Source organism: Python bivittatus, unplaced genomic scaffold (genome assembly GCF_059951505.1).
Source record: "Python bivittatus isolate LINGU-HERP-01145 unplaced genomic scaffold, Pbiv_v1 ctg000330_np1212, whole genome shotgun sequence".
In the NCBI taxonomy this organism is placed as follows: Eukaryota; Metazoa; Chordata; class Lepidosauria; order Squamata; family Pythonidae; genus Python; species Python bivittatus.
In genome coordinates this window covers 55,209,615-55,233,077 of record NW_028277058.1, presented here as the reverse complement: position 1 = coordinate 55,233,077, position 23,463 = coordinate 55,209,615, and the positions used below count along the sequence as shown (strand labels likewise).

At 40.5% G+C, this 23,463-nt stretch overlaps 1 protein-coding gene across 1 annotated transcript in view; it reads right to left on the bottom strand.

Moving 5' to 3' along the window:
* SOX5 (SRY-box transcription factor 5) overlaps positions 1-23,463 on the bottom strand; it is a 391,244-nt gene that overhangs the window by 145,253 nt on the left and 222,528 nt on the right. Inside the window, exons 6-7 of the mRNA XM_088141343.1 lie at positions 14,243-14,363; positions 99-184 (exon numbers count right to left, since the gene is read on the bottom strand). Coding sequence (XP_087997469.1) covers positions 99-184; positions 14,243-14,363 — 207 coding nt within the window. The remainder of the gene's footprint in view (positions 1-98; positions 185-14,242; positions 14,364-23,463) is intronic.

Below are 23,463 nucleotides of genomic sequence, written 5' to 3'. Positions count from 1 at the left end.
GAGTAAGGAGAAAGCTCACAGGGGGTTGCGTGGGTTCTCAACCAGGAGAGAAAACTGTTTTCCAGATTGATTTAACCTTTGCCTCTTCCATCACTTACCTGCAGTTGCAGTGGGCCTAAACCTGGGGTTGCTGCGGCAGCCGCTGCCATTGTTGTTGGGATCAGCTGAACGGGATAAGGGTCACCTAAGTAAGAAAATAAGAGAGGCGTCAGCACCTTTTATCTACTCTCCACCTGCAAATTAAACTCCTGCATTCACTCCTTCCAAAAGCCTCCTTTTGTGCGCCTCGCACAGTTCTAATGAAAAGCTCCATTGTGAGGCCTTTTACTAACACTCTTCACAATTCTGGCTGAGGGAGGAATGCGAATAAAAGGGACAAGCAATTAAGGCGGAAACATCATCCTTTTTCATGATGTATTTAGGGAAATGGGGAGGGTGGGGGGAAGCGCACATTGATCAGAGGACTGAGCTTCCAAAAAAAGGGGGGGGAAGCATGAAGGAAACAGAAGAAGAAGGAGAGAGAAAGAGAGAGAGAGAGAGAGAGAGAGAGAGAGAAAGAAAGAAAGAAAGAAAGAAAGAAAGAAAGAAAGAAAGAAAGAAAGAAAGAAAGAAAGAAAGAAAGAAAAAGAAAAGACCTTGATAAAATCAGCACAGATGATGGGGACAGAAAAAATTACAGGTCTGCCCACAATGGGTGCTTAACCAAGTGCAGTTCACTTTGAGGGAAGCCACAGCACAAACCTTCTGCCTTTTGAGGTGATGAAAGGAGGGTCCAATTTGTGCATTTCAATCATTCCCCTATATTTGCACCACTTACATCTCTCGGTCTACCTGCCTGCCACCCCAGCCAGGCCTGGCTTGGATTCACTTCATCGTCAGCTTTGCGGAAGAAAGTTTCTTAATATACCAACCACCCCAATTGCTTGAACAAAGCATCAAAGCCCTATTGAAGGATGGGGTGTTGAAAAATGTATTAGCTCAATTTCACAGAATCCCTGTGGAGGGTGGAGAGAAACATGGCTTTTTTCCCTCTCTCTCTCTGAAAAAGGTTATAAAGTGTGAGCCTGTTCTGAACAGGGATGAAGGACATTTGCCCACTTCTTCTGGATAAAATGGGGTGTCCAGGTGTTTCTCACCTGGAGGGCCTCACTGAGATTTTGAGTGGTGTCCTGGGAGGAGTGCTCTGAAAAGTTTTGGGTGGGACCAGGGGAACACCTACATTTCATTTCATTTCCTCCCCATTACATTAAAATTACATTACATTACAATTGATGGTTATGTATTTCATGATCTCTCCCTTCCATCACATTAAAAATTACAATTTTGGAAGCTTTTGGGAAGTCACATTCAAGGTTTTCAAAAACTGCCTGTGGGCCTAGGGCCTGGGGTTATAGATCTCTAATTTAAACAAATGAAATGCATGGAAGCCATTTATATACACAACCACCTCTGTTTGTTTGTTTGTTTTAAAACACCCTTTTTCTTCATATTTAAAACTTGGTTAGAATTATTGTGCGTTATCAAAAAAGTTACAAGAAAAGAAAAGAAATAAAATAAAATCTCTCCTCTGGACATTTCCTTTTCCTCTCCCTACAAATAAATTTTGGTTATATTCAAGGAAGGACTTTCAAAGTTACTGAATCTTGCTCCGTGCTCCTACCTGATATGCAATGCTTATTTTGATATTCCATTGTTGTGCAGAATGAGTTAACATTTGGTTTGCAATCAATAGATATGCTGTGCTTTTATATATTACTGTCCTTTCCAAAAGACTAAATATTTAAAATGTTTAAAATGTTTCCACCTCATTAATGAGGATCATTGGAGTATTTATGCATGGGCCAATGATGTGCTAACAGAAATTACTGGCCCAACAAAGTCTTTAGAAATAATACTTACAATGGTACATTCATTAGGAACATGCACAATCTAGGTGCATTTGAGAAAGCAGATACAATATGTTTCTTAATTTTGCTTTTTTTCTAGTTAACAGAGGAAAAGTTCAACTTTTTTTTACCAGAATAATCAGTTTGCTTTGATCTTGTTCTGAAGATAATATTTTAAATCGATGAGTTTATTTTCATGAAACTCATGGATGCTCCATTTCTAACGTGTTATAGACAACTTCACCAATGCATGCTCAAAATCAGATGACAACAGGGAGCTTTTAGTAATGCCTTGCAGGTATAACTAGGGCTATTCTAGACAGAAACAAACTTCTCAAATAACCTTCAGCACAATCACCTAGTTCATACAATGTAATAAATCTTAATATGGTTTATTTGGTTGTGGCTTAGTTTGTGTAAACTATTGCATTTTTTTAGAACATGGATTATGACTTAGCATGTTGTGTGAACTCAAACAATGGGGTTTATTTCATAAATCGTAGTCAAACCAGGGCTTAGCACAATATGCAAACCTAATGTTTTTCACATATTCACTAGGGTTTTGGAGGAGCTGTATGGGAACATGATTTGAGGTGCAGCAGTTCACAGAATCACAGAAGAGTCAACTGGTTAATATGGTAAATCCAATTTAAAGCATTACTAACAACCATCTATTCAACCCTGCTTAGATAATTAGTTCACTGTCAAACTGCTCATACTGCCTACCATTCAAGCAAAACCTGTATTTTTTTTTTTTCATTTTCTTCTTGGGATGATAGAGAACAAGACTTGGTTTCTATCCGTGCAACACCCCTTCAGATACTTGAAAAGTGCTAACCATCATTCATGTTTCCTTAAGCTACTCATAATGTCACAGGACTTAGTTTTCAGCCACTGACCATTCTCATTGCCCTTCTTTATGCCTGCTCCAGTTTGTTTAAATCCTCCTTAAGTGTACAAGGGAGACAGGACTGCTGCTTATTTGCAAATACAGAAGAGGTTAACAGGTGGGTAGGGAAAGGAGCATCAGAGAGTTCTAAGAATGGACAGTGAATTCCCTGCTGGTTTACGAGCCTTGGGAAATTCTCATCAGTGTTGTCCCTACTGCCAACCCTGCATTCAGTCATGAATGTTCAAGGGTATTTAAATCGCTCGAGTCAAATTAACTTGTTAGGCATACTGCAGATATTTACTTATTTCGTTCTCCTGAATGTACACACAACTCAGTCACTCTTACCTATTCCAGTTTAAATGCTGCAACTCAAAGACATGGACAAAGTTCTCAGAAAGGTGTGGGTAGCAACTTCCTTGCCTGTCCTGCCAATTTAAAAGCCCTAGACAAACCTGCTAAGTATGGGTTAAGAGGAGTAAGCGCCTTGTTGCATGAATAGATGGTCCCTACTATTTTCCATTCTTGAACAAGGTGATTATGGTGGTTTCTCTTGACAAGCATTTCTGGATGAAGTAAAATGTCCAATCCATTTCAATTCAGTTGTGAGGAGCTTGGGACCTGAGATAGCCACAGTGAATGGCCTAGCCTGAATACAGTGAGTCTTCATTTATAGATATGGCAGATTTGGTGGCCTATTATTATAGTAGCTTTAGTAGAAGGTTGCAGGACTCCTGTTTGATATCTTGAGTTTAGCCTGCTACGCACATTACTTAATATCTACATGAAACTGTTCAGGGAAGTTATTTAGAGATTGCGATCACTGAATAAAATGACATCCAATCCAACATTGTTCCAGGAGGCAAGCATGATAATAAACCATTTTCTGGAGATGTTAATCAACTGAACATGAATATTATCGAGCAGCTTTCAATGAAGAGTGCTAAGAAGGTGATAGAAAGCATGATGAACCTGCTATGACTCTTCACATGGTTTGGTGTTGCAGTAGAGGGGAGAAAGGAGTATGGTAAACATTATATTGTAAAACGTGTGGGTATCTATGATAGAAGATGATATTGACAACTGCTAACCATGCCACCTTTTCTCCAAGAGAAGACATTGAGTGTTGCCAGTCTGCCAGTGTCTACATGATTCTGGAAGTAATGCAAGAATTGTCTTACTGCGCTGAACATTTTGACCTGATTCAAGGTACCTGATTCCAATGCCAGCTCTTTCTGCCCTCTAAAAGGGTGAAGAAACTGAAACCTGTGTCACCCACTGCCAGTGACCTAAGAAACATGGCCTAATATGCTATGCACCCTGTAGGCCTTTTACTGTGACCAACTTCTGAGGGTACTCTTGGCTATTGTGGCACATCTGGGCAACCCTGTCTGGGCTCAGAAGCTAAGCAGGGTAAAGCTTGATCAGTATTTCAGTGAGAGATTATAAAGGAATTCCAGGGCCATTTGGACAGACTATGAAGTTGAAAAAAAGTATCTTGGAAGAAGCCAATGGCAAACGATTTCCATGCTCTTGCTGAGAAATCCACATAGATATATCTCCATAGTTATCAAAAGTTAAGCTTGACTTGAGAACATGTTTAACTTATCCTAGTTGAAAAGTAAGCTATAAATAACGGTTGTAAGAAGGATGGGAATTCAAGCACAAACTTGATCTATAAAACATGCAACATATATGTTATACAAAATAAACACATTTTAATCCACTCCTTGCATGTTCCATCACAGCAGTCTCGATCCATATGGTTCAAGGTGCACATTATCCAAAGATAACTAAATTATTTGGGGCCAATCAGAAAAAAAAGCATCCTTTCCCATTCATGGCAGGTGGAAATAAAATAAAAAAAGTGTATTAACTCACAAATCTGCTGCCAGAGATTCTACCTAATGGTTGGGCTAGTTTTGCCCTTACGTCTTTACATTTTTGTAGTGTCTTGATTTTTGCCTTCCCCCTCCAGTGGTACTTCTTTACAATGGATTATAAAACCTTCTGCCCTTATGACTACATTTTAGATCAGTATATACGCCCAGGCTGATCATGTCCTAATTAGCTTTTATACTGTTGTCAACTAGATAACAAAATAGACTATTTCAAGAGTTTTGACTTCCCACTCTCCCCTCAGGGTTTGGCAATTTTCAGAAGTTGGACATCAGCTGACAGCACTTAAATTGGAAATTAGCTAGGAGCCTTTCCAAAGCCTTGCCTGTGGACCAACTGTACAAGAAGAATTTTAATACTGCCCACATGATACTCCATTAAAAATAAAACATGTGATGATCTTAAAAAGACAAAACAAAACAGAAACATCAGCAATTCTGCCCGAGGAAAGTTTGTGGCATTTAAATCCTAAACATTAATGTTATCATCCTGTACAAGAAACTAATTAACCAAGAATTTCAACATGTTTGTGTGTGTGTGTGTGCATGTATGTATGCACATAAACAAACCTTACAAGATAGCTATGTTTTTGCATTCTTATTATTATTAGCGCAAATCAATTCACTGTATTATACACACACACACACATACACACACAATTACATGTCAGTGATGTTGTTAAGAAAACCAGCAAATGGTAAATTCAGCATTCATTAAACTGATTAGCTTCAGTTTGTATTGACTTGTGCCAGTTTTAAAGAGTAATTAGATATTTCATCATAATGACATCTGACTTACATTTTTTGGTAAATTTCTTTTTAAAAGAGGTTTCTACGCGCACTGAGTTGCTACGTAAGAAAAATAAAATGTGCTGATTATACAAGTATTCCCTATCTGTTCCCCTAACATCTTCCTATCCATTAACTTCAGGCTGCTGTGATCTGACTCAGCTTTCAACAGAACAAGAAATATTTAATTCTCTCCCTGAAATCAGTGGGACTTTAAAGAACTTATTTTAGACTAGACTAAAATAGGAACTTATTTAATGCTAAATTATTTGTGGCAGTTTTTTTCCTCTCTTCTCCCTATAAGAAGATAATAGAGAAGAGTATCTCTTAAAAAAGGAGAAAAGAGAGAATGAGAATTCTGATTAATTCCAGTCCTGGATTATTCACATTTACCTTGGCAGTATATCTACAATTAATCTAGACTAAACTCTTTTATTTGCTATATATACCCTAACTTTGGCAAAGTCATGTATAGTGGCATTTTGGTAGAGTTTGGGCCCAAAATCCAAAGGAGGATTGAAATTTTTTTCCCCATTAATTGTGCAATAAATCATTATTGGAACGGTTTCAGGTCCAATTCAGAATAGCATGTTCCAGTATTAATCTTCTCTTCTTGTTTTGCAACTCTTTCCCAACATTTGGATGGACTACTAGTAGGAAACAACAGGAAAAGCTGGTGATATTTCCTGCCCTTGGAATTATATAGACTTCATCTTTAAGGATCCTGACTCAGGAACTCTTCTGACTTGGAAGTGTCAACTGCTGGTGAAGATGTGAGCAAATGAAGTTCCATTAGCAGAAATAAAATTCCTTTCCACTTCAAGGATGGAAGTAGAAGGCAAGGAGAGTTGATTGGAAGAATAAGGGATAGGTCGCCCTAGCTTTGTCTTTCTAAACCTTTTTTTAAAAAAATCAGGCTTAGAAAGAGTGGAGGTTGCTCCTTGAAAGAACTCAAGAGAATCCAGGAAAAAATGAGGCAAAATGGGCAGTACAGACATATTCATATGGTTCAATTTTTGGTCACTACCCTACAAAGCAGGAATCCAACAGCATTTCAACTTGGTTATCTTTTTTGAACTTCTAGAATTATTTTACCAAATATGTAAATGTACTGCTTTCGATATAATTTGGCATGGAGCCAGGCTATCTGAGGGACTGTCTTTCCCCAATTACATCTACCCGTCCTACCAGGTCTGGCCAACAGGGCTGTTGCAGGTTCCATCCACTAGAGCAGTGTTGTCCAAACTTGGCCACTTTAAGATGAGTGGACTTTAACTCCCAGAATTCCCCAGTCAGCATGGCTGGCTGGGGAATTCTGGGAGTTGAAGTCCACTCATCTTAAAGTGGCCAAGTTTGGACAACACTGCACTAGAGAATGTCACCTGATGGGACCCAGGGGAAGAGCCTTTTCTGCTGCGGTACCCACCCAATGGAACATCATTACCCCTGAGGTTAGACTGGCCCTGTTCTTGCTGACCTTCTAGAAAGACCTGAAGCTTTGCCATCTGGCCTGGGGATCAGGCAGTGGTGGTGGGGAGTTTATAAAGTGGTTATATTGTTCCTGAATTGACTGTGCTGTCCTGTTGATTGTATGGTATGGTTTTAATTGTTTTAATGTTTGTATGATTTGGCGGGGTGGGGTCATGGTACTGTTTGTGTTTTAACCTTGTAAGCCACCCAGAGTCACATATGTGAGATAGGCAGGTATATAAACAAACAAATAAACAAACTTCCCTGTCAGTTGTGGAAATAAATGAATGAATAAAAAGTCTCTGTTCCTGCATAAGAGCTATGCAATTTTTTATTCTAAGGATGTGGGAATCAAGATTAGTCTCCAAAATATAGGTAAGCGTTAGGACAAAAAGGAAATGTAAATGAATTTAAGTTATAGCAGATATAGTTAATATAATTACTACCCATGTATTTAATAATTTATTCTCTTAAATTAAAAATAATTTTTTTTTTAACCATTTGCAACTTTTGGAGGAGCAGGAAACTTCACGTAAGGCTTGGGGACTGATATGGTCCTGGGACCTCATATCATGTGTTACTGATATTCCAGTAAATCCTTGGGACATCAAACAACCTAAAAGTAATACTGAACGCTTTATATACAAACTGTCTTATGGAACTCTCTGCTTCATCTTGATCTGCTTTTAGAATTCAAGGTGGTCTCAAAAGTCATGTGTGCTATTGCTGATGAGGTTCAGATGATCAACACAGCAGGGGAAAAGCTCTCTACAGTAGTGTAAATCTTTTGCATGAAATAGTATGCCTTTTGGATCTCAGCCCTTGTTTCCACATAAATCCTCAATGTCTAGATCTGATTTCTGTGGAGCTCTTTGCATGCAATGGAATATCTGATGTTTTTGTTCATTTGATTGTCACTTAACGTTAGGGAGAAATTGATCAAATGTAGCTTTCTTAATGAATAAAGTAAGACCTTCTGGAATGTTTCACCAACAGGCCACTATTAAAGGCATCCCAGGGGCAACAACAAAATTTTGGTTAATTTTCTTTTTCATTTCCATGGTGACCAAAAATCATGTCAGCCTCATGGATGTGACGTGCCACACAGCTGCCATGGTGTTAATACATTGGAATTGAAAAGCAAACACATTTATACATAGTGTCACACCATGTTAAACAAGGAATTAATTGAATCTGCCAGATCTGCTTAATGGGATGCATTCTTGGCCTTTTCCAGACCTACAATATAGCCAAGTGATATTCAACAAAGCTTTTAAGGTACACATTCAGTGGTGAGAATCGCCAGGTCTCCCATCTGATGAAGAAAAAATGAGCACACTAGATTTCTAGACTGCGGTCAGGATTGTTTCTAGGTGAGCTAAAACCTTTTAATTTCTCAGTCAACACCCATCTGAGGAAGAATAGGACTGTGACACAAAGTGGCTCCAATTGTACCCACAGATATCCGTTTACTAAAATATGGTTTACTATGTTGCATCTATAGGTATGGACTTTAAAGAAAGGGAATAGAAAGAGTATTGACCCTTTTGAACTCTGGTGTTGGAGAAGACTTCTGAGAATACTGTGGGCAATGGATTATCAAACAAATCAACCCCAAGTTCTTACTCAAGGCCCAAATGATCAGGCTCAAATGATCATATTTTGGACACGTTGTGCAAAAACCTAACTCTCTGGAGAAATCTATAATTCTGGGAAAGGTGGAAGAAAAGAGAAGAGGATGACCAGCCGCAAAGTGGATAGACTCAGTTACAGTGGCGATGGGTGCACCACTGGAAGACCTAAAGAACCAGGTTGGGGATAGATCCTCCTAGGGAAAATCCATCTATATGGTTGCTAAGAATCACCACTGACTTAATGTAGAGTAGGCTTGTGGCCAGAATTATTTTTTCACGCATCATAGTACTATAATAAATAAAATAAAACAATACGATACAATACAATAAAATAATAAAACAATAAAATTCTGGCTGACTGGTAGACCATATGAGGGGAGCCAGGTAAAGTAGGAGGGAATTCATTTTCCCATGAGCTCCATTCCAACAGGCACTTTTGTGCTGCTGTTTTGCCAAAGGACTATCAATCTTCAAAGAGAATAACAGTTCCATAGTGTTATTTCCAATCAATCAATCAATCAATCAATCAATCAATGGTTGATGGATCACTAGAAGGGAACAAGATGAAGTAGGAGGGAGCTACTGATCAGCAATTGGCATGTCAGCTCCATCTCAACTGATATGTTGGGTTTTTTTTTTTTTTTGACACAAGACTATTGATTTCTTGATGTCAGCCCTTTGAAGTAGGCCAGGTCAAAAACAGCCACAGCAGGATTCCAGAAACACTACTTTATTGCTGTAGGGTATATTAACAGAATCTTAATAGCCTCTCCAAGTTTCTCTCTGTTCCATCTTATACTAAATAAAATCAAGGCTGGGTTATTTTAAGTTTCTTTCTCATGCTTCCTTCTATCTCAGGCCTGTATAATCATTTCTCCAAGTCTCTCCTGTATGGTTGGCTCCTTCCTTCCCTCTTTAACATCTGTCTTATACCTTCCTCAAGGTGCCACAACATTGTGAATGGGCAATGAGGCTTTGAAAGGCTATGTGTAGGTCCTCCCAAATTTATAGAGCTGCCTACAGTATCTCATGAATGTGACAGCATACAATAAAAACAGAACAATTAAAATAAAACTTTACAAACCATTAAACATTTAAAACATAAATATAACTAAAACCACAAGAGAGTGCCTTCAAGATCTTACATGCAGTAGAGCCATTTCATGGGTTTCCTCAAGCCTGCTGAAAAAACAAGGTTTTATGGGATTTTTGGAAAATCAGTAGGGTCAGGGCCAATCTCATCTTGGAGGGGAGGGTGATGAGGTGGATACCATGGCAGAGAAGGCTCACCTCCTGCATCCCATCAGATGGAATTCCTTAGAAGACAGGACCTATAACATACCTCTCCTGCTGGACCTGATGGGATGGGTAGACATAATCAAGGAGAGGTAGTCCCTCAAATAACCTGGTCCCATGCCATCTAGGGCTTTAAATGTCAAAACCGGCACCTTGAATTGACAACCAGGAGTAAATTGACAACCAATGCAGCTCCTGGAGCAGAGGTGTAATGTGTGCAGTTCTAGGAGTACACATAACTGCCTGCACCACTGCATTTTGCACCACTTGAAGCTTCTGGATATTCTTCAAGGGCAGCTCCACATAGAACGTGTTACAATAGTCCATTCAGGAGGTGACCACAGCATGAGTAACACAGAGCAGAACCTTGTTTTAACTACAATACATAATACTGGGTGAGACAGCAAAGGAAATTATGGAATCCACCAATCACTGCCCTGAAACTTCCCTTCATTAAAAAGGATAAGAACAGTAACATTTCCTAGCTTTGCTGCTGAGACATAGTAAACTTTGGCCATGAAGGCCACATAAATATGTCACTATACTTTTCTGCTAACTCAAGGATAGGAGGAATTCATCTTAATGCAGCTATGAAAAGTGCCCTTGATGAAGCCAGGAGATAAAACCAAATGGGTTTTGATTCAAATTTTATTTAAATCAAAGTAACTAAATGCAAGGAATTGTTACTATTCCCATATTGGTCAATCTGCTCCTTCAAGAGGCAACTTGCAAAGGGATTCTGGAGGGCCATGCTCAAGGTTTCAAGGACTACATGAAGCCTTGGCCACTGAAGATGTGCATCACTATTTTACCTGTTGGATTCCAAACTGAATGGGATACTTATGTAAGTAATCCTGCAAGAAGGAAGACTTAGCAGTCAGGAGGGGGAAAGAATAATGATACTACAGGGTTATCTCTCACTTCCTAGATCCCATGAGATGACAACATTTATGAGTACCCCCACCCTATCTGACCTGGTAGAATGGGCAGATACCCTCTGGGAAAGGCAGTCCTGCAAATAACCTGGCCCTGTGCCATTCAGAGCTTTAAAGGCCTCAAATTATCCTCCAGAGCTTCTGGGAAACCCCAAATTCCTTGGTCCATCAGTTGCCTGGGGCAGTCTGATTGAGCAGTCTCCACCTCCCTACAGTGGAACTTCAGAACCAAGACGGCATGATCTGTCCACAGCCGGGGACTGATGTTAATATTCCCCAAGACCAAATCACAACACCACTGTTCCAAGACCAAATCTAATGTGTGCCCTCCACTGTGGGTTGGGTCCTCCCCTCTGGAGGTTGGATCAGGCCCATGGTGGCCATGAACTCCCAAGCCACCTCTGACCCCAGATCTAAAAGCCTGGGAACTCCAGCACCAACTCCGCCTTGGAGTTGAGGAGCTCTGGCAGGAGCACTGCTTCACTGCAAGTAGGAAGGTCAGCAAGCAGCAGTCCCAGCTGATCCCTATGGCCCAACTTCACAAAGACAGTTTTGCATCCAACTAGGGCAGCGCTCCTAAAGGCTACTAGATATTAGCAGATAACAACAGTATGAAAAAAGTCTTGCTCCATGGAGAGAGTTAGTTGGTTTTTTTACCTGTAAAGCCCAGTCTGGCTTTATTAAGGCAGTTCTGGCTTTATTATGTTGCCCAGAAAACCTTTTCATTCAGCGTGCAGACATATAGGGACCCATCCTTCAGCTCTACATATTAAACATACGTTCAGTAAAAAATCTTCCTCATCCTCCTCATCATCTTGAAAAGTAATACTATGGTACGGATTTGTCATCAGCTTAGTTCTTTGCTTTGGAAACGAATTCAACTGCTTTCAATGAAGTATACTGGGCTAACAAAAAACAATTGATGAATTCATGAATTAGTCAATGATATACTGATGCGAACATAATAAAGCCAAACAGAAGGACCAAAGACTGTAGTTCCCAGAACAAGAGGGCCTCAGATAGTTAGAAAACTGATGTCAGAAGAGTTAGATAAGCGGAAATGAATGAAACCAGTTTTATGAAATTCCTAACGAAGATAAATCTGCTTGCTGAAATGAAGGCAGTTCTGATGTCTTCCTCCTCTCCTTTTAGGTTATTTGTTTTATTTTTAAACAATCCATGTCTTAAAGACAGGAGTATGTAAGGATCTATAAGAAGTTTAGATAAAAGTGCCCAAATACTCACATCAGCTGTTACAGACTTACACACACACACACGGATGCACAGTGCTCTGAAAGCAAAACCTTCCAGAATTAATCTTCACTTTTCAGCCTTAAACCTTTGTAAACTCATGCTTTGTTTTAGCCCATAAATTGAGAGGCATATGTTACCCTCGATCTATGCACAGAACTCCCATTGAGATTAATGGGGCTTGCACATTATTGGGAAGTTGTTTGCAAAAAGGGCAGATTAAACCTCTTCATTAAGTACGGAACAGGTGGTTTGGGAAGGAAATCTTATTAATTCTTGGTTCTTCTTCTTTTCTTTCATCAGTTGGAGGGAAAGAAGGGCATTTCAAGTAAGGGCTGGTGTAGAGGCAGTGTGAATGGCATGGATTTCAAACCTCTCTGATCCATTTGCTTGGATTTAAGCTCTACAATGTCTGTCAAAAACAATCCTTCCTACTTTATTCCTAGCCCACTCCACTTTTGCCAGATTGCAGGTGAACAGACATTCCTTCCCACATTACCACCCTGTATAGTATCCAGAATGTATGCAGAAGTCCATCATGCCAGGAACAATAAGGAAACTATATTTCTCCTTCCTTTGGGGCATTAGTATCCCCCTCTTTTCCCCCCAAATTGTCCTGTTGTTAGGTTTCTCTTTTCATCAGGTGGTCCAGAGGGGATACATAGCACACGCAACACATTTTCATTTTTTTTTTTTATCCCTGCCATAACAAACTTGTAAGATAGGTTGGGCTAAGAGAGAAAGAGAGCTGACCCCAAACTACCCATGGAGCTTCCACAGCTTGATTTGACTGGATGTCTTCAGTCTTAGGCCAGCGCCTTCCCTGCCATAACACACTGTAAAAACCATATCATTTATTTATAGATTCCCTGATTGATTTGTTTGGTTCAGTGATGCTCTGCAATCAGCCCGCATATAATTCCCCAAATGTATTGGGATCAACAGGTATCTGGATCATTTTACAGAGCTCCAGATTTATGTAATCCATGGGTTTCTGCCTTGAAGAGAGAAGATGCAGGACATGTATGTAAATATATACCTCCTTTGGAATAAATGCAAGAAAGGGTTGGGCTACAGTCTTCAACCGCTGATCACGTTGGCTGGGACTGTTGAAAAGGACAGCATGAAAAATCTGTAGATCACTATTATGTACGGGTTGTGTCCAGATGACACAGCTGATCTAGTGACTAGGTAAGCACTGCCCTGGGGAAAATATCTCTGTATATCAGCAATGAATGATAACAGAGGTCCCATGAAAAATGACAAGTGGCAATCTTTGATAACTTCTCAGCTGCTGCAAAACTGGTGGGAAGGCTGTCTCCTTTGCCCCCCCCCTTTTTTTACTCATGTAGTAGCCTGATCCAAGGATAGAGCCATTATGGACAGAGGTGGGGGAGGCTTACCCAGCCCATGATCTCTTTTTTCACACCCTCAGAGAAGTGAAAAAACAAATAAATAAAAAGAGGTGGCAAGCCACATTCTTGCAGGCCCACCCTATATCTTTGCTTTTGGTAACAGAAAGAGAGGGATAATCTTCAGATTTCCATTTTAGTCATCCTTATTCACATCCATGTGGCTACATCAGAAAACATATTTTCATAATGTTTTGACCTCCAGGAGACCAAACATGCTTAATGCTGAGGGTTTGCTAGCAGTAACATTAGCCCACTTAGCATTTTTAAAATTGTATTCCAAGTGCTGAAAATCAAACACATATTCCATTTCAATAATGATTATAAAAGATGTCTAGTAGTACTATCAAGCCCCACAATGAAATCTCTAAACACTGGGCAAGCATTCCCTTTATTCGACAAAGTCTGCAGCCTCAACCCTCAACAGTACTAAAAGTTTCATACAACCACCATATCAGAGAGAAAGGATCAGTGTGCAATCTGTGGAAATGGAGAACATAGATCACACATAGGAACACCTTAGGCTTGTGTGTTTGTATTCGCTTAGTCTTAGTGCAAAATAGATCTTGATTTAAAAGAGAGGTAGAGTTGAACCAGCTTGGTGCAATTTCAGCTTCTCTCCCCTTCCTTCCATGCATTGATCTGGACCCACTGGGTCCACAGCTGAATTCTGAATGAGAATGGCCTATCTCTGAAAGTGCATCACTGCTACCCCAGGCCAACTCGTGTTCGGTCCACTTTAACCATATCCCACCTGCATAAAAACAACTGACTAGACTTACTGCAGCCTGCCTTGTAGCTGAAACCAGGTGGAAGGAGGAATCCTTGCTGGGCTGCTGCTGCTAGAGTTCGCTGGTCTGGAGGGAATACGGGTATCATTAATGGTGGAAGCTGACCTTGAACCTGCTGGACAAGAGGTGGTAAACATCAAACCAGATATTACAGCTTCTTCTTAACAGTAGTCTTAAGATATTAAGACTACAATGTATTTCTCAGATATGCTTCCAGATGCTCATTGTTTATCTACATGAAACTCTGTTTGCACAGAGGGACATACTTCCCCTACAGATGTTTCTTTCATTGGGTGAGGCTGTGTTCTGGGATGTCCCAAGATCCTGAGATCTGGTGGAAAGCCTAAAGAGTTTCATACACTTAGTCTGCATACAATGTGTGACCCATGCAACCACCCGTGCAACCAAATTGCCTTGGATACAGATATAATAGCCTAGCGAGACTTGAGAAGCTGATTTTTGCTGCTGTCTTAGTCAACAAAAACTCTAGAAAGTGGCCCAATTCTTTGGCTCGTGCAAGATTGAATTATAACTAATGCAGGTAATTGGAAATGGGAAAACAGCTTACTGTATTTGATTTGTGAGCAATCTGAATTTGGAAGTACTCCCATCTCTGTGGACCACTGAAAGAGCAATAGCACCACACAGATCTACTTTGAGTCCATTTGAATCTCTAATAAGACTTTCTCCCTTCCTGATCCCCCGCAAATCCCATTCCATTTTTAGAGTCACATATCTTTTAAAAATTCCTTTATACTATTCTGTTATTTAAGCAGGAGATCTTGAATAATGCCATGTTATTGTTATCGTGAGAACCCTATCTCACTTGCCCAAAAGATTTCAGCATCTGCAGAGTAATGACCACTGTGCTCCAACTGTTTTGCTTACAGCACTGTCCAATGGATATCTGTTAAATTGAACAGGATTTACTCTGAGGTAAATGCATATAGGAAGGGATTTTAATGACCCTAGAATAATCCTGTTTCTGACTTAATTTGCTAGCTTTTTTAAATGACAAAGAAACTCCTTTCTCCTTTTAGAATAAAAGTGAACAGCTGAGTAGAATTTTTGCATTGTATTCTTTGGCAAAGAGAAGGAGAAGGAGAAGGAGAAGGAGAAGGAGAAGGAGAAGGAGAAGGAGAAGGAGAAGGAGAAGGAGAAGGAGAAGGAGAAGGAGAAGGAGAAGGAGGAAGAGGAAGAGGAAGAGGAAGAGGAAGAGGAGGAGGAGGAGGAGGAGGAGGAGGAGGAGGAGGAAGAAGAAGAAGAAGAAGAAGAAGAAGAAGAAGAAGAAGAAGAAGAAGAAGAAGAAGAAGAAGAAGAAGAAGAAGAAGAAGAAGAAGAGAGATTCCAAGGATGAAAATGACTTTGCCAAGCAAAGAAGCTTCAAAACAGAACTCAAAACACTAATAGAGAGACAGATGGTTCCACTGAAGTCTTTGCTGCCAAAAAAAAAAAAAAATTATATACAAAAAAAGAGAAAAAAACAGAATGATGTTATTGAAGCTGGCTGGAAAGTTCTCTGATGGCTGCAAACACTCTTGTCCCATTTTAAGTGTTAACTCTGCCTCCAGGGCTAATATAAACTAAAGCAACACAGACATACACACTAATACGTGCTCACACACACACACACAGACTCACAGATAGCCCTACAAGTCTGTACTTGATTACAAGAGACTTCTGGATAGACTAGCCAATGTGTTGTACTAATGCATTCCTGACTGGGAAAAGAGCCACCAGGAAAACTTTTTCGAACAACAACAACAAAAAAAAGATATTGTCACTTTTTTTTTCATACTGTTCTTCACCTCCTGAATAAATGCAGAGAGAGCTTAATAGAGGAGAGGAGAGAAGTGTCAGATGACAAAATCAACCTGAATCTTGAAGGCAAGTATAGCAGAAAGGTGGGGTATAATTTACATGGAGACCAAAATATCTCAGTCAAAACAATGTAATTTTCTTCACAAGCTACCATGTAGGGCAAGGGAAAACTTTAATACCAATGTTCCATTTCCTTTCTCGAGTAAATAAATGCTCAGGTAATTTCATGGTTATCAAAAGATAGCATAACAGTGAAATATGAATCGAATGCATAAGATGGCTGCCCCCCCCATGCTGTATTTATTTTTGAGGGCGGAGGGAACTTCCAGCAAGGGTTATTTACCTAGCCTTGTTGCTAGGCTACACATGGGAAAACATTTTAAAAAACAGATCCTCTTTCTCCACCTTGTTTTAGCTTGGTTTATAAGACATTACACCGCCACACGATGACATCTTGGACATCAGGGGTATCCGCTGGGAGGGGTTAAAATCCACTAACCAATTCTGTATGCAAATACTTACAAAGGGGCAGAGCTTTGACAGTGACGCCATGCCCACCATCTTGAAGTTTTTGACCCTTCCCTGGGGACGCCCCTGCCTGTCGTTCTGAAAGATAGCTGCTAACAATTTATTTAGGTCTGTATAGTTTTCTTATTATTGGATCTTAATCGTTATAATTTCGTGACGAAAGCTTTAAAATGTAATTTTATTTTATTGCTATTTGGATATCTGTAAACCACCTAGAGACTGTGAGGACTGAGGCACGGGAATCATTGCACAATTAAACAAACAAATAAACAAACTAGTGGAGTCTAGATTTAGAGATTTGCAGACTACTAAACATTTCTAATCAGGGCAAGTTGCAGAAGCAGCCATATGTCCTCTTGTAGTACATCCAACAGTTTTACAGGCAGAGATATGAAGAGTCTTCAGATTTTGAGATTTTTTAATTGTCAATATAGGTTTCTGGGGAATGGCTGTGTTGTGTTATATGGCAGCCTATGTCAGTGTTTCTCAACCTTGGCCCCTGGACTTCAACTCCCAGAATTCCCCAGCCAGGCTCAGGAATTCTGGGGAAAATGGCTGGCTGGGGAATTCTGGGAGTTGAAGTCCACACATCTTCAAGTGGGCAAGTCCACACATCTTCAAGTGGGCAACACTGCTATAAGTCTAGAACCTCTCACTAGATGGGCCAAAGGTCTGAGCTACCCTACCCTAGGAACAACCAGGAGAATTAGTCAAAAGAGGTTGAGAACTCAGCAACCGAATGGAGTGCTTTAGAAACAGCATAGCTGGGAAGGAAGGAGCCAGCCGTGTTAGATCTGTATAAGGAAGAGAAAGAGAAGGGCTTAAAAAGTCAACACCAGTGGCTTTTTTTGTTTTTTAACAGCCACCTCTGTATAATAGAAAAAGCTGGTCCATTTGTCTAGCTGTAGCTTCTGCTGAGCTACACTTGGTTTAACTATGGCTTCCTGAATAAGCCACAGTGTCTGGGTTCACATCTGATGTTAGGCCATAATCCAAGGAGGAGCACATGTTTGAGACTTGGGGCAGGTTGGAGATTCTGAAAGCTGGCCATGCTTACGGCATGATTGCCACGGCGGCATTGGCAATTCACGAAATGGGCAGGGGTGGTCACACCTCTTTAATTTAATAGAAAGTGAACCACATACTTCCTAACTGGCCTCAACTATCTCAGTGGGATCCCTGTGGGATCCAAAAGCATTTCTGCAAATCAGTGGGATGGCCAAGTCTAATGCCTTGCTCTGCAGCATGCCAGCATTCATTCGTTTGTTAAATTAAGAAGCTGGATATGGCACGGCACCTACAGGGCACCAAAACAGGTGTACCTAAGGGTAGGTAAGAGTTTGCAGGAATCCTATTGCATAATGTTTCTGCCGTGAGGAATTGTGGGGAGACTGGAAAGGGATGGAAGGGAGAGTAGACAAAAACAGTCAAGATAGAAAGGGAGTCCATTGGCAGCTTATCTCAAAAAAGGCAGCTCAGCCCAGGTGCCAAGAAATCTGCGAAGCAGCGTTTCGAATCTCTCTGCCATAATGAGTCCACTGTAAACGAGGCTGGGACATTTCTATGATAGTTTCCAAGATTCCATTTGCCCCAAGACTAGCTTTACGGAGACCTTTCCAAAATCTATGTACTGCTTGCCTCCTGGATCTTGTCCAGATGAGAGGAGTTGGACAGCCATAACCAGAAACTAGAAAACCACAATGCCTGAGTTCCAAACTCACGCCAGGCAGGTGACAAGCACAACTACATCTTCCTTGTCCCCATTATTGCTGGCAGCACAATCACCAGAGGAAGAACTGGTGAATCACACAGGAGATACTACTTGTCAGGTTCAGCCCAAAGAACTCCAAGAGACAATGCAAATATAGTTCTGTTGCGTTTATTAGCTACAACCTCCAGACAGAAAATCTCCCCAGACTGAACCCTAGTTCCCAAGCCAGCCAGCCAGCCACAACACAGTGAATTCCTTAGGGAGGTGCCAGCCTCATCTTCTTGAACTTCCTACGCTCCTGCTGGGGGCTAAGAACACGTTTATCTCCCTGAACCTGACCTTCATAAGTCCATTCCTTCACACTACTGCACTTTAACCCTTGTGGATGTCACTGTCCACTTATTCACCCCTCTCAATCAAGCAGGTAGCCAGTTCAAACACTTTGGCGGGAGGAGACCAGTCTTTGCAAATTCTGCTAGAAGTTGACTTCAGCCCCCCACCCCCCGCATTTTCTAAACTACTATGTAGGTTGCAACTCGTCTTGTCTCATCTTGTGTCAGAAATGCAGGAACTGGAAGGGAGATCATTATTAATTTAAATTTTAAAAAATTAAAAACTTTAATAAAAATATAGATTTATATAATTCTTGCCCAATGCCAGGCCACGTTGATGGCAAAGGTATTTTCATTTTATTATTTATTTTATTTGTATTTTATTACAACCAAAGGTTGCAACTTATGCACTAGGTTTTCTACTTCGCAAATACCTAGGCCTTTTAAAAAAAAAAAAGTCAAGATCCATGTTGGGCATGCCTTCGGACAGAAAAGATGGAGTTGAATCATGCCTTTCATTTTCTCTGGGATCACAAATAAGATGTGCTGATGGACTTGACTTAGGGACAAACACCAGGGAAAATGAAGGAGAGCTGAATGGGCTTGCTGGTGGCCAAAGTGAGAAGCAAAGCAGAGCCAGGGAGGAAACGTTGGCAGTGAGCCGCCTTTAAAACTGCCCCGGCAGGTGCCTCACCATTCCAAGCACTGGCCCTGTGCGCATCCTTTAAAAAAAAAAAAAGACTGAGCTTTTTCACATCATTCATTACAGGAATGGAAAACAAGAGTGCACTGTGAATACAATGAAAGAGTCACTATGCGTCTCCTTTGGAAGGAGAAGGAGACATCTATATGATCTTTTGATGAATAACTGATGTTTCCGCCCCGCGCACGATGGAAAGTACAGCAGAAGAGAATATATCTTCCAGTACAGCTTCCAGATGCTTGCTTAATGCAGTGACTGATCAACTGTGGCCCTCTGCAGAGCCACGCGGCGTTAACGGACTCAATGAAACATTTGTCAGTGCAAAGAAAACAGGTGTGAGGTTATCCGACAATGGGTGTTCTTGCTTTTCAGGGAACACGTCGGTCATTTCTCAGCCTGGAAAGGTAGTTGAATGGTGCCCTGTGAAACATTACAGGGGCTAAGGTGCCAGGAGGAATGTGGTGCAAATGTAATAATGATAATAAAAAAGTATTCATACCAGGGGAATGTATTCCCACGTAACTGCTAAAACTGAGATGCATTCACAGGGGAAAAATAGAAGAGTTTTATTTTTTATGTGACATTACTCCCATGGCCTTCCAGTATTAAATGCTGGTTTAATTTCTTTATGCGGGAATGTATGGTTTCCGCTGAGTTAATAACATTTGAACATAATTACAACCTGCGGTGTCCACAAGACCTCGCTGCTTTTGTCAGAATCAGGTAGGCAACATTGCAATGATGCGAACTCCATCCTTTTGGGCTGTACAGGTGACACCTAAAAAGGGCAGGGTTCGATGGCAGTCTAGTAATATGGTTTTGTTAGTCTGATCCACACACCCCCTTGGCCCCCACATATCCCACGAGAACAACCCTGTTGGATCAGATTGCAAAGAGAAGGTACGGTGCTGATGAGCACGTCAAAAGACCCGCGGGCCTGTAGATTCACCTACATACTCTCCCAGAGTTTTATCTTCAGAAAAGGCTCTTGTTTTCCTCATCCAGCAAAACTGCTGCTCCCCTGCTGTGGTTACAGTGAGGAAGTTCATGAGAGTCAAGAAGCTTCAACTTCTTCTGCCCAGGAATCTTGCTTGACCTGTGCAATGGGTGTCTCTTGTTCCCCTGCACAGAGAAATGGAGCCTTCTTCCCCACCACCCTGCTGAGGTCTGACTAATGGAGGAATTAAGATAAGTGAACGGTGCTTCGAAGACTTCTGGACGCTGACCCAGAAGTAGCCGAAGACTGAACTCAGCCCGGTGTATTGCCCAATTATGATTTATACCAGTGTTTCTCAACCTTGGCACCTTTCAGATGGGTGGACTTCAACTCCCAGAGTCCACACATCTGAAACCGGCCAAGGTTGAGAAACACTGATTTATACCAACATTACATCCCACCTTTCTAAGCAAAATGCCAACTTAAGCTGGTCTCCAATATTTTCAGCTCTGTACAACACACACAAACAAAATAGAATCAGTAGAGGCTCTGGAAAGAGAAAATATGGACGCTCGCTGGAAAATTATTTTAACAATACAATCCTATACAAGTCTACTCAGATATAAGCCTCGTAGGGTTATAGACATATAACTCCCAGGAATGAAGATTCTTTCCAGTGAGGCTACTGAATCATAGAAGTATCCAGTGACTTCCCTGAGACTATATAAAATTCCTGTTGAAATCCATTTTCGATGCCTTCATTAAAATTGGCAATGAGGGAGGCTGACAAAGCTCTCTGAGAAGAAGACTGCATCAGCTAGGTAGCATGAAGGAATGAGTCTCTTCCTTTGTCCCTACCAGTTAAGGGGTTCGCAAGAGGGAAGGCTGCCAAAACTGTGTAAAATTCTGGATTAAGCTCCTATGAGACTGTAGAGTTGATCCTTGTGTTTCTTTGATCCTCTCAGATCATTTAGGACCAGGTCAGGAAATCTGGTGCTTCTAGATGTTTTGGGCAACATCTTCTTCAACAGCTGATGACTGGCCATTTCTGGCTGACGATGACAGGAGGTAGAGTCCAAAATGTCTGGAGATCATCACCTTGCCTACTCCTGTTCTAGCATGTTCTTCCTCATTGTTATCATGATCATTACTGGAAGTAATAGTTAAGTAGAGCACCGCTTCCAGTGACTTCATGGATCTATCCATATAGTTCTCTTGGCAATAATACAGAAGTGGACTGCTGCTGCTTTCTTCCAGGATGTTTTTTAACTTTTCAGTCTAGCCTATAGCTGTGAGATTTCCTTGTGGTCTCCTGTCTAAGTACTAACCCAGCTCATTCTTGTTTGGCATTCAAGCCAACATAAGGTCAGCCATAAGGTCAGCCAGAAATACAACTTTCTTAACAAATTTTCTGTTAAAATATGTATTTGTAAATGTATTTTGATTTTTTTTTTAATCTGAGAATTTTGTCTGAAGTGTCATAGTGTAAAGTGGATAGATGACTCTATTACCTAAAGGTTATTGAGAAGATCAGTTAGAATAATTTCCCTGGTCTATTCCATCTTGAAATGCACTTAAGGCAGAGAGGATATGATGAAGATCAATAAATAAGATTATCCCCTATACATTTCAACATAAACTTAGTTTAATGACATTTCTCTTTCAAAGTAATTTTCAAATATAAAAGCAGTGCTGCCAGTCAACATGATCAAAAATCCAGGGAAATTAATTTCAGTGGACCAACAGGTAGACGGCTGTCCATTCTTCATGGATGCCCATTAAAAACAAACCTACCTCATGAAGGTGATTTATGTCATTTGCGTAATCATGTCATTACCCAAATGAGGTAATTTGCATCAATTTTTCATGATGATGTCATCGCACAAATGATACCATTTACACCATTTCTTTATGAAGTTGTTACGTAAATAATGGAAAACACCATGAAAATCTGGCCGGCTGCCTGTGAAATCTGTTGTATTGAGGTCCAGTAAATCAAGGTCCTACTTTAATAATTGTAACTATTTGAAAGGGATTCAGAGTTAGCCTAGCATTGTTTCTCCACCCCCTTTCTAGCAGTCATTCTCATTTCACTAATGCCACAGGGGTTTTGCACAGCAAAGCCTCCTTCATGACCCAAACTTTCCCCCGAAAATTATCATGTCATGTTACGGCTTTACCCCTTTCATTTCGCTTCTCGATTATTTTTCTTTCTTATTTCTCCTGGTCTTTCCTCATTTCTACCCAGTAACATTGTTTGGAAAAAATCTTAATATTGTCCTGATGGTGTGGTTTAAATATATTTTTCCTTTCTTTCTCTCTCTGTTTTACAAGAAGTTATCTTGTTAAGATAGTAGTGTTTGCTTTAATTAATGTGTAGGCGGGTGGGCAAAAACGAGAAGTTATCTAATATGATGCGGTGGGCAGCAATTCAAAATTAGCACCATTTCAGCATGATGTATTGGCAAAAGCACAAAGAAGAGCCTAAGGCTAGTCATTCACTTTAAGTAATATCCATCCCTGTATCAAAAAAAAAAAGGAGTGGGAGGGCTTTATTAGTAGGGAAGAGCAACATTTAATCCATTCTGAAACACTAATAGAGGGACTTCTGTAATTACTGGATCTTGCTTCCACATCGAGTCTGGAGTTTGTCCTTCTTGAAAAGCAGATGCTTCCAGGCTCAAACATACCCTATCATTAAATGCTTTAAAAAGTTTGAGAGAAGATTCAAAAATAGGTTGTGATCTGGCAGAAGAATCAACCAGGATCTGAAACACGGCAAAGAGCAGCCCGTATCAAAGGGGTGAGCAAATTTCCCTGGGAAGATGCCATGTTTGCTCTCTCCTTTTTGGCAGAGAGACACCGTGGTTATGCAGTGATGCAAGATGGGTAAGGCCATAGAGCGAAGTGGGTCGGTAGGCAGAAAAAACCCAGTGCAGTCAGCACGGCCAGATCCATCATAATTCTGAAAGTATCTATCTATCTATCTATCTATCTATCTATCTATCTATCTATCTATCTATCTATCTATCTATCTATCTATCTATCTATCTATCAAATTTATATGGCTGCCCATCTCACAAGAAGTGACTTTGGGTGGTGTACAGCAAAAGAATTAAAACAATAAATATGTCAAACACAGTTATATTAAAAAGTTTAAAAAAGAAACATAAAGATTAG